Source organism: Dromaius novaehollandiae, unplaced genomic scaffold, assembly GCF_036370855.1.
Source record: "Dromaius novaehollandiae isolate bDroNov1 unplaced genomic scaffold, bDroNov1.hap1 HAP1_SCAFFOLD_41, whole genome shotgun sequence".
NCBI classification, from domain to species: Eukaryota; Metazoa; Chordata; class Aves; order Casuariiformes; family Dromaiidae; genus Dromaius; species Dromaius novaehollandiae.
The window spans coordinates 518,060-529,593 of NW_026991492.1; the positions used below are offsets into that span (position 1 = coordinate 518,060).

The following is an 11,534-nucleotide window of genomic DNA, read 5'->3' on the forward strand; positions in this document are numbered from 1 at the left end:
CTATATAACCAGCCATTGTGTTTTCAATAAAGGATCTTTTGTACTATCCTACCTGAGGTCCGTGTCGTCGTATGCCACAAATGGCGCCCGAATCAGGATTTCAAAAGCAGAAGCATGAAAAATAGAAGCATGAAAAGCAGAGTCAAGGAATTTCAGAATAGAAGCATTGAAGAATGAAGCATGAAAAACAGAACCAATAAATCCGGTGGCATAGCCCAGCTGAACTTCAGGACGGTTGGCAATTGAGCGCGCCCATCACCACCACAGAAGGGCTGGTGAGCAGCTGGGAACCATGGGGCAATCTCTTACAAGAGAACAGAGAAGTTATATGGAAGTATTACAGAAAGTCTTAAAGACTCATGGGGGGAATATTTCCCAGCTCTCCTGGTTTCCGCAGGAGGGAACGTTAAGCATTGCGGTGTGGGAACAAGTTGGGGACGAGTTGAGGCAGCAGAGGGATGATAAGGTGAAGAAACTTTTAGTAACTTGGCAACAGGTCTTTTCTGCCCTCCTCCACTTGCAAGCAGTAAACGTGGCTGAACTTTTGCCCTCCGCAGCAAGGGCCGGTCAGAGTGCCGTAAGGTTCTCGATAATACCTGGACCGGATTCCGAGTGTGACGACTCATTTAATTCAGGGTCAAATGATCTGGAACAGGAGGTGGACTTTCATCCACCCCCTAATATGCACTGCTGTGTCCAGCCCACGGCCCCTCCGGGACCACCCCCCACCTGGGACCGCCCCCTCCCCCAGGGCTGCCCCCCTCTGGGACCGCCGCCCCCGGGGCTGCCCTCCCCCCCCCGGGACCGCCCTCCCCTCAAGAGGCGGGGCTGCCCACGAATGCGGACTGCCCACAGCCCCCCTCCGCCGTCCCGGCTTCCTGGGGAAGATCTGTTGGCTCGACGCCAGCGCTACCGCAGTGCTGTGGTGCGCTAGAGCTTTGCCGCGAGGAGGCGCTGCGAAGCGGAGACTCGGACATTCTCCACGCCTTCCCTGTGCGGTATCGGGCAGGGCAACCCACTGCATGGGAGCAGCTGCCTTACGAGGCGGTAAAAGAAGTCAGGAACTCAGTTAAGGATTGCGGCCTCCAGTCAGCGTACACCGTGAACTTATTTCAAGCTATCGCCGAGGGTTAACCTATGGGGACACTCCAACCTGGGATCCCATCACCAGTAATGTTACCTGAATCATGGCCTCTTGTTGTTGTTAATCTGAAGGATTGTTTTTTCACTATACCGTTACATCCAGCAGGTGCACCACAATTTGCATTTACGGTTCCAGTGATCAACAATCAGGAGTCTACACTTCGCTTTCACTGGATGGTATTGCCTCAGGGGATGCTAAGTAGTCCGACAATACGCCAAATGTTTGTGGCTCGAGCTGTCCTCCCTATTCGCAGAGCATATCCCAATGCTTTAATTTATCACTACACGGATGATATTTTGATCTCCACATCCTTGAGGGATGCTGTTCAAACGGTAGTCGAGGAGTGCTAATGGTCTGTGTATAGCCGAGGAAAAGGTCCAAGTGCAAGCAGCTTGGAAGTATTTCGGGTGGAGGATTACAGACACTGCTATTTTGCCACAGCCTTTGTGGCTAGCATCTGATATTAAAACCGTAAATGACTTGCAGAAACTGCTTGGCACCATTAACTGGGTGCCACCTTATCTTGGCATTACCACACAGGACCTAGCCCCTCTCTTTGCTCTGCTAAAGGGAGAGTCAGACTTAGCATCATCCCGAGCATTAACTCCTGAGACACTGCACGCCCTACAATGGGTGTCTACAGCTATTCAAAATCAACAGATTCATCGCATCTCTCCAATGTTTCCTGTTCGCCTGATTCTGATTTATAATGTCTTTCAACCTTACGCTCTCTTATGCCAATGGGTTTCAGGTGACAATGATCCCTTAAGAATTTTGGAGTGGCTGTTTCTAGCACACGCTTTCTCGAAGACTGTGACCACTGGGATAGAGATGATGGCGCTGCTTATTCAGAAAGGGCGCCATCGTTTGCAAAGCCTTTTGGCGCAAGATCTGGCTAGTATCTCTATCCCACTGGCCAGGCAGGACTTCAATTTTTGCTTCCAGCAGAGTCTCTCTCTCCAAGCTGCCCTTGCGGGTTTTGGAGGGGAGCTTAGCTTTTCCATTCCCTAGCACAAGTTGCTTCATTCGCTCCAAACCCTGCCTTTACAGCTCAAGACTCATCTTTCTCGTGTACTTCTCCCTCAGGCTTTAACTGCCTTTATTGATGGGTCAGGGCTGTCTGGGAAGGCAGTGGTTACATGGAAGAATGATAAAGGGGAATGGGAGCCTGACATTATGCATCTTAAGGGTTCTACGCAGATAGTTGAGTTAGCAGCTGCTGTTTGAGCCTTTACACTATTCAAGGCACAGCCTCTGAATGTTGTTGCTGATTCTCTTTAAGTTACAGGCATCATTCAGCGTCTGGAACGATCCTTTTTAAAAACTCTGATGAATGAACAGTTGTTTCTTCTTTTGAAGCAACTGTTGTTTTTGTTGGAGCAAAGAGAGCATGACTATTTTGTCTTACATATTTGCTCTCATACCAATCTACCCAGACCGACTGCTGAAAGCAATTGTGTTGCTGATCATTTTACAGCAGCTGTGTTGACACCTAATATTTATCAACAGGCTAAACTATCTCATGACTTTTTCCATCAAAATGCTAAAGCATTGCAGAAAACTTATCATATTACTAGGGACCAGGCTCAGAATATTATTCGAAGTTGCCCTGATTGTCAAGATGTATCCCCGTTACCACCCTATTCAGGAATCAATCCTCGAGGCCTGCAACCTTGTAGTATTTGGCAAACAGACGTTACCCATTACCCCTCATTTGGAAGGTTGAAATATGTTCATGTCTCTGTAGACACTTTTTCCCATTACGTTATCGCTACTGCCCATGTTGGGGAGAAGAGCCGTGATGTTTGTCGTCACTGGCTTGCCTGTTTCGCCGTAATGGGGGTTCCTACTCAAGTTAAGACTGACAATGGTCCTGCATATATGGCACAACGAACATGGGCATTGCTTCAAGCTTGGGGAGTCACTCATGTGACCGGAATTCCCCATTCCCCAACTGGCCAGGCAATAGTGGAACATACCCATCTCACCCTGAAAGAAATGCTTGAGAAACAAAAAAGGGGGAATAGTCCTGGCACATCCCCACAAGAGCAACTCTGGAAGGCCTCATATGTTCTTAATTTCTTAAACCGATATACAGACCAGAGTGCAGTTAATAAGCATTTCTCATGTCCTACAGGGCAAGAATTGTACTGATAAGTTGTAGTTAGAATATAATTGCACCGATAAGTTGTAGATAGAATTAGAGTGGAAGCCTTTTAAGGGATAGGATTGGACGTTAGGCTTGGGGCATAAGTTAAGAAGGCACTGACATGTGAATTGGTAATCTTGGTAAGCTCTCTAGCCCTTGTTATCTGTCTCCCCTACCTGACAAGCTTTAAGTTTAATAAATAAAAAGAGGGAATATGTTGGGGACCAAGACTGAGTGATGCTGTGTGGGACAGCAGAGAATCTTTAAGGCAGAAAGTAATGATCTGGTAAGTATGAAGTTGCCAGTGATCATGTGCCTTCCTGCCTGTGTCAGCAGTCACGGTGTGCCTTCCTGCCTACGTGTCAGCAGCTGCAGTGGGCCTGTCCTGCTGGACTGTCCTGCCCACCTGCTGGGCATCAGAAGACGCCTTCCACCTATCACAGGATGCCACAATGCCAAGGAGATACCTGGAGGAGTGGCTGAGCCTGATGGCTATATAACCAGCCATTGTGTTTTCAATAAAGGCTTTCTTGCACCATTCTTCTTGTGGTCTGTGTCGTCGAATGCCACACCACTGAGCACAGCATTTCAGCCTGATGGTCCAGCCAATCTTCCACCTTCCCATTGGTGCAGGGCAGGTCTCAACCATTTGCTTGTAAGAAGACTATGGGGGACTGTGACAAAGGCCTTGCTAAAGTGAAGGTTCACAAAATCCTCTGCTTTCCCCTTGTGCACAAAGCCATTCATCTGATGGTAGAAGGCAATCAGGTTGGTCAGGCACAGTTTCCATTTCCCCTTGGTCAACCCATGCTGCCTCTTCCAGCCCTTGTCCTTCATGTGCATGGAGATGGTTTCTGGGAGGATTTGCTCCATCACCTTGCCAGAGTCAGAGATGAAGATGACCAGCCTGTCATTCCCCAGACCCTCCCTCTTACCCTTCTGGAAAATGGGTGTGATGTCTGCCTTTTCCCAGTCATCAGGAACCTCCCTGATTACCCTGACATTTAAAAAATGGTCAACAGCAGCCTTGCAGTGACTCCAGCCACCTCCCCCTGCACCCTGGGGTGCTTCCCATCCGGTCCCATGGACTTGTGTGTGCCACTGGGCAAAAGTGCTCCCCAACTGCGTCTTCCTCTGCCATGGGTGAGGCTTTCCTAACACAGATGCTGCCAAAGGCCTCGGGGGCCGGGGAGGCCTGGCAGTAGGCAATACCTGTGAAAGACAAAGTAAAAGAGGCAATGAGCACCTCAGCCTTTCCCCTGTCTTTGTCACTAGGTCCCCTGCCCCACTGAGCAGGGAGACCACATTTTCCTTGCTCGCTGCCTTCCTTGTGCTGCCAGCATCCTTACAGAAGCCCTTCTGGTTGCCCTCCCCATCCCTTCCCACTTCCAGCTCCAGCTCCAGCTCCAGCTGAGCTTTGGCTTGCCTAACTCCATGTTACGCAATGTCTGTGTCTTCTTCCTGGGCAGCCCATTCCCCCTCCAACCCTCTGTGCACTTCCTTCTGCCCTTTCAAGTCCTAAATCACAAAGTCCCTGTTCATCCATGCCAGCCCCAAGTCAGGCCCTGAAGGACTTTCCTGCAGACTTTCCTGTGCTCCTGTGCTTTGAGGACGTTGTTCCTGAAGCTCCAAGAGGGCTCCATGGCGCCTCTGCCCTCCAGGCCAGTCACTCATGGCAACCTGACAAGGATCATCTTGATCCTCTGCTGCAGTCCAGGGCGGTGATCCTGCTATTCCTCCTACCTCTCCACCATCTCACGGTCACTGCAGTGACAGACAACCTCCACATTCACTTCCCCATCAAGGCTCAGCTTCAGGCAAGAAAGAAAGAAAGGGCAGGATGGCACCACCTACTTAGAGGCAGAAGAGCCTGCATTCCTCCCCTCACCACTGAGAGGATCCAGGCAATGGACTTTTCTGTGGTTAAAGGTAGACGCAAAGAATTTCCAGGGTGATGTAGATAAGTCTGAGGCAGTGCCTCCCAGGCTGCCCTTACAGTCAAAGGGGAGGAGGAGGTGTTCACCTGCCTTCTTTTAGATGGTCACATAAAGCACAAGTGACTCCTGTCCCAGAAACATTAGCTCTGTGCTTGAAATAGGGCCTGAGGTCACAGGCTTTTAGGATAATTCAGGTTGAAGGGGCCACAGGAGGCCTGTAGTGCAACCTGCTGCTCACAGCAGGGCCAGAGAGAGGGTCAGAAACAAAAGCAAAAACGCCCTTGCCAAAGGATTTTTGGGTTGATAGAGCAGGAGAAGACAGTAGAGAGCTGACAGCGTAGTGTAAGTCCCATGGACAACAGTCTTTTTTTTTCCCCCCACCCTTTCTCCAGAGAATTAAATCCTCAGCTTTCCAGAGGGAAGAAGCTGGGACACTAGCTTTGCCACTAACAGGGAGGCGGAGAAGCTCCTGAGGCCCTTACAGACAGAGGCTGGTCCAAAGGCCACCACCCCAATGGCACCAGACCCCCAGGCATGCCTGCCTTGCTGCTGGGCACCCTCCAGCCCCAGGCAGGAGGTCTGCGGGGAACAGCGTGGGGTCTGCAGCCTGCAGCCCTGGCCACCCAGCAGGTGTAGTGGGACCCCACTCCTCTAGATGAGACTGGGCTCTGCTGCATTTCCCCAGTGTGAAGACCGTGTTCCCTCCAGCTGGGAATACAGCCTGGCAGGGAGGGCCAACACAGGAAACACAATCTCTGTTCCGGGATGTGAGAGAGAGGGGAGGGCAGAGGGGGATCTGCTCATGCCCCAGGCAGTGATTCCCTCCCTGCAGCCAGTACAGCCCTGCTCATGCCCTGTAACCTGTGAGCCCAGGACATGGGACTCCCATCTGCTCTGGCTCTAAAGATTTCTCAGCCCTCAAGACCCAGGATGCAAAGCACCGCTCTGGGGACACCTCAGCAGTCGAAGGGGCTGAATGCCTGACATGTTCCTGAGAACTTTTCTGCAGTCTCCCTGCACTGGTTTGAGGCCTGTTGCCCATGGAGCAGAGACTCCTTTTCAGGATGAACTCACTCCCTGTGTGACTCTGAGGACAGAGCTGACCAGGCAGTACAAATGCCAGCAAGGCCTCAACCCCACAGCAGTGTGCCCTGCCCAGGACTCCTCCTTCCAGCCCCTTCCTCCTGGAGGATTTGGGTTGGGAGGGACTGCTGGAGATCTCCAGGACCACCATCTGCTCTGAGCTGGGCTAACTTTACAGTTAGATCAGGTTGGTGAGTGCTTTCCTCTGGAGAGTTTCTAAAAATCCCTGTGGCCTTGCTCCAGTGCTGCTCAACTACCATGGTTATTTCTTTATTTTTTTTTCCTTAATCTCATCTGAAATTTTCCTTACTGCATCTTCTCCTTGCTGTCTCTTCTCCTTTCCTCCCCTTGGCCCCCAGCCAGACCATCCCATCTGCTTTGACCAAGGACAATCGCAGCCTCACCTCCAAGCACAGCCTTGCTGGGATCTCCTGGGACTGTGCAGGTGGGCCGTGGTGGCCAGCTCCAAGCAGAGCTATGTGCTGCAGGTCCCTACATGGTCTCAGAGGAGAGTGTATGGAGACATAACATGACCCAGGGCAGAGCCTGTGGGCTGACACCAGGGCAGAGCTGAGATCAGCGGGGGTGAGAACAGCAGACCTCCAGCAGCTCCTCTCCCTGCCTGTGCAGGGAGTGACACACCCAGCAGTGCGCCTGAGAGAGGACAGTGACGCAGGACGGAGGGCACCGTGAGCTGCGTTACTGGGCTCCAACCACCTGTGCTGGGTCTGGGAGTCCTGGCAGCCTGTGCCGCTGGCTGCAGCCCTCGAGAAATCCCCGACTCTGCTAGCAGCAGTGGTTCCCCTCCAGGACTGTCGGGAGCTTCTGGAGTGTCGTGGCTCCTGTCTCCCTCCTGTCCCTGCGCTGGCCCAGCCCTGCTGCCCTCCGTGTGACCCCATGGCCCCACTGAGCAGGCACCGCACAGGACAGGGTGCGTTCAGGGTGGGGAAATGTCCCCCCAGCATGGTTCCCATGACAGCCCTCAGTGCCCCCTCCCCCAAGGCCCTCCTGCCCAGCAGCCTCCCACCAGTCCCCAGCCCCTGCCCAGCCCTCATCCTGTCCCCCAGGGTTAGCAGAAGGCCATGCTCCAGGGTCTGCTGGGGTCTGGGCCCAGGGAGAGAGGCCAAGCGGGGTGGTCATTCCCCCCACCCAGGTGCTGAGCCCAGCAGGCAGACGGAGCTGCTCACATTCAAAGATCAGCCCTCACCAGGACCATGGGGAATGGCCAGTGCTGGAGATGGCTGGTACCAGGGACTGGGTGTGTGAGGAGTTTCCTGGGACAGCTTCTCCTCCCTGTTCATGCAACAAGCAGCTGGGCTGGATCTTTGCCCTGAAGCACTCTGCTTGAGGTCTCCCATGGGAGAAGGATGGTCTGCAGGCCGAGTAGACGGCCTCGGGATCTCCTCTGCATGCTCCCTGCCAGCCCCGCAGAGGATCCAGGAGAGGGTTTGTCCTCCCAGGGGGTCACAGCTGGACGCACAGTCCTCCAGCTGGGCATGGACCCCTTTCTGGATGTGACTTTTGGGGTGAGGACCAGCATGCAGGGTGAGGGAGATTGTCTCAAGGTCATGTGATGGGGACAGGGCCTGAGGGACAGCAGCAAACTGAAATGGCTTCTGGGTCCTGCTTCCTTCAATGCAGGCTCCCACAAAGGGTTCCAGACTTTTTTTTTTTGGTGCCACCCATCAGGAGGGACGATGGCACTCTGAGCTGGGAGGGTGGGGAGCATTAATCCTTCTTCAGGCACTGCCCAGGCCATGTGGAGGGTCAGGACAGTGAGGACTTCGGCTCTACACCGTAAGCTCGCTTTAGTGTACTCACACTCTGAACGTTTGTTTTTTTTAATGTACGTCAGCATTTTTCTCTCCAAGACACTTTCAAGCCCAGTTCCACTTCCTTCTAATTTCTCCCAGTCACTCCTCTGATCTTGCTGGCCATTCCCACACCCCCTCCCCTGCTCTGCAGGGCCCCAAGCTGCTGGCACTGCTCTGCAGAATGAGCAGGCTGTGAGGCCACAGGGCCATGAGGTGACTCTGCACTGGCCGTGCTGGTCAGGGTGGGAGCAGACCCAACCAAATGAGGATCACAGCCTCTAATCCCTGCAGGGGGACTGCAGATGTGGCAGGTGCTTGCAACGACTGTGGAGCATTTCCAAGGGTGCTAGTTGTGTCCAGGTGTGCTTCTAGATCCTACCCATGGTATTTCACAGAGAGTGACATGAAACGCTCTCCAGGCTCCCTTCGCCGTGCCAGCTGGGTCCCCACTGCCTCTCCTTTGCCTGTGGAAACCTTGTGCTGGCACTTTATCTTTGACTCCACCTTGGAGGACCTCTCACTTTGTGAGGCTCCTCTCACTGCCCACCCATAGAACATGCTGTCCCAGGAGATCTTCTGAGCTCTCTGGGCACCTCCATCTTCCCCTCCAGAAGGACAGGCATCAGACACTGTGCTTTAACATGTGGCACAGCTCTGGCTATGTAAATCTGTGACCATTCGTCCCCTCCACTGTCACTGGACACTGATGGGGGAGTGCTAAATCCAGCCGTGGTCTCTAAGAGATCATTACATGATCATGAGCTTTTTGCTCCTGAACCCATGGAGAACCCCATCAGCAGCAGCCCCTTTGGGTCATGATTTCCTTGGGCCTATTCTTGACAGCAGCTTTGGAGGAAGCCCAGCCTTCAAGCTCTGCACCAGAAAGCACCTACTTTATTTCAGAGATACTGTGAGGGAGTCAGCTCTGACCCAGTGTTGGACACAATGTAATGTGGGCACCAGGGGAGACAGAGCAGTCTCAGTAAAGGTCAAATGAATCCAAGCATTTTCACAGCAACATGATAACAAATACTACTAATCATAGTAACAATAGTGAACAAACAATGCTCAGTCCTGGTATTGGATACCGTGGGAGTCATTTGTGGAGAGCTTTGGCAATGTTACCACTGCTGAAAAATGTCCATGAAATCACTTTCCTCAGGGCATCCTTCAGCTCCTTGTTCCTCATGCTGTAGATGAGGGGGTTCAGAGTTGGAGGTACCACTGAGTACAAAACAGTCACCACCAGATCCAGAGCTGGCGAGGAGAGGGAGGGGGGCTTCAGGTAGGGAATCATGACAGTGCTGACAAACAGGGAGACCACAGCCAGGTGCGGGAGGCACATGGAAAAGGCTTTGTGCCGGCCCTGCTCAGAGGGGATCCTCAGCACAGCAGTGAAGATCTGCACGTAGGACACCACAATGAAAACGAAACACCCAAAGGTTAAACAGCCACTAACCACAAGAAGCCCAACCTCCCTGAGGTGGGAGTCTGAGCAGGAGAGCTTGAGGATCTGGGGAACCTCACAGAAGAACTGGTCCACTGTGTTGCCTTGGCAGAGTGGTATTGAAAAGGTGTTCGCAGTGTGCAGGAGAGCATAGAGAAAACCACTGGCCCAGGCAGCTGCTGCCATTTTGACACACGCTCTGGTGCCCATGAGGGTCCCATAGTGCAGGGGTCTGCAGATGGCAACAAAGCGGTCATAGGCCATGACCGTAAGGAGAGAATACTCTCCTCCAAAGAAGAAGAAAACAAGGAAGACCTGGGCAGCACATCCCGAGTAGGAAATGGCCCTGGTGTTCCAGAGGGAATTCACCATGGATTTGGGGACAGTGGTGGAGATGGAGCCAAGGTCAAGGAGGGAGAGGTTGAGGAGGAAGAAGTACATGGGGGTGTGGAGATGGTGGTCGCAGGCTACGGCTGTGATGATGAGGCCATTGCCCAGGAGGGCAGCCAGGTAGATGCCCAGGAAGAGCGAGAAGTGCAAGAGCTGCAGCTCCCGTGTGTCTGCAAACGCCAGGAGGAGGAACTCATTGAGGGAGCTGCTGTTGGAGATTTTGCTGTCTCCAGGCATGGGGTACTGTCCAAAGGAGAAAAGACATTGAGCAGTTAGGAGAGAATCTTCAAGCAAAAAAGCCCCCAGTTGTTGCAGTTCCCATACAACCCCCCACATTGCCTCTCTCTTTACTGAGAGGATCTTTGTGCAGCTCCCTTGCTTCAGCTCCACTTTGCACTGGCTCAGTGTGCTGCTGTGAGGAGCAGGGGCCTCTGCCCATGAGCTCCAGAGGAGTCAGTCCTGCTGTACAGCAGCGCACACAGGGGAATGGGGGTGACGAGCTCTGACACTCACAGTTTCTGTCAGGTGAAAACTACTCATCGTGTAGAAGGGCTTTTCACCGTCTTCTCCCCCCACTCTAAAGAATGATGTTTGAGGAAGAGAGTTTCTGGGATTTTATATTTTATTTTAGATGGTATTGTCACCCCTGGGCAGTGTTCCTCAAAGGTAGAAATCCTTGGCATTTCTACTGTGAGTCCTGAGAAAAACGGATTCACTGTCCCTTGTTGCAGCGAGAGGACAGCTAGTCTGTCTATTAGTCTTGTTCCCAGCTGTCCTGTGCTCACACCTTACTGAGCTGGTGGACGATCGCACTCATATGTTGCCCTGAAAGGAAACCAGCCCCTGCTGAGAGCAGAGGAGTCCAGTTTCAAAGTGCAGATCTCCAACCTTCTCACCCTTTCTCCAGGCACCAGAGGGAGGTCTCCACACTCCCCTTCTAGCCAAGGACACACAGGGCTCTCTTCAGATGCCCATATACAGCCTCCCACCACCATCTCCATACTCTCAGCATCTCTGCACCTTCTTCATTTGTCTCTCAGCTATTACAGATATGCTATGAGACAGCAGTGCCTTTCTGGAGGGCCGCTCACAGCCTGGCAGGACACCCTGGGGAAACAGTCACAGGCCCATGAGGACTGAAGATGGTTTCTCCTTAAGGGAGGATCAGCTCATTTCCAAACACAACAGACTGCATTTCTTGGGGCTGCACAGCTTAGAAGGGGGCTGCAGACCCCTCACTTCCATGCGCTTGCAGCGGTGGTGTCTGAACTGCAGCTGAAAACCCATCCACCCCGGAGAGCCAGGGAGAACAACAGGAGCAGCATGGATAGAAGAAACAAGGAGCAACACCATGATCCTGCTACCAAGGGAGGCAAGGAGAGAGACACAGGGACACCCAGGAAAGCCTTCACCTTACCCAGCTGGGCATGCCACCTGGCAGATGGTGACGCTGCAAGGCAGTCACTCTCAGCCCCTTTGTCGGGCAGCACTAAATGGGCCCGTGGCAGGAGAGATGCCCCTCTCCTCTGCTGGAGGTCTGGCTGTACAGGAGGCAGCTCATGGCCTGGAC

The 11,534-nt window shown here is 52.9% G+C and overlaps 1 protein-coding gene across 1 annotated transcript; it reads right to left on the minus strand.

The window, feature by feature from the left end:
- Positions 1-2,854: 2,854 nt before the first annotated feature.
- LOC135326927 (olfactory receptor 14A16-like) lies at positions 2,855-10,018 on the minus strand (the record flags this gene model as incomplete). Its single annotated transcript, XM_064504568.1, has 3 exons — positions 2,855-3,017; positions 5,037-5,104; positions 9,281-10,018. Coding segments are annotated over 3 exons (969 nt in total), but the record flags the coding sequence as incomplete, so codon positions are not given.
- Positions 10,019-11,534: the final 1,516 nt, after the last annotated feature.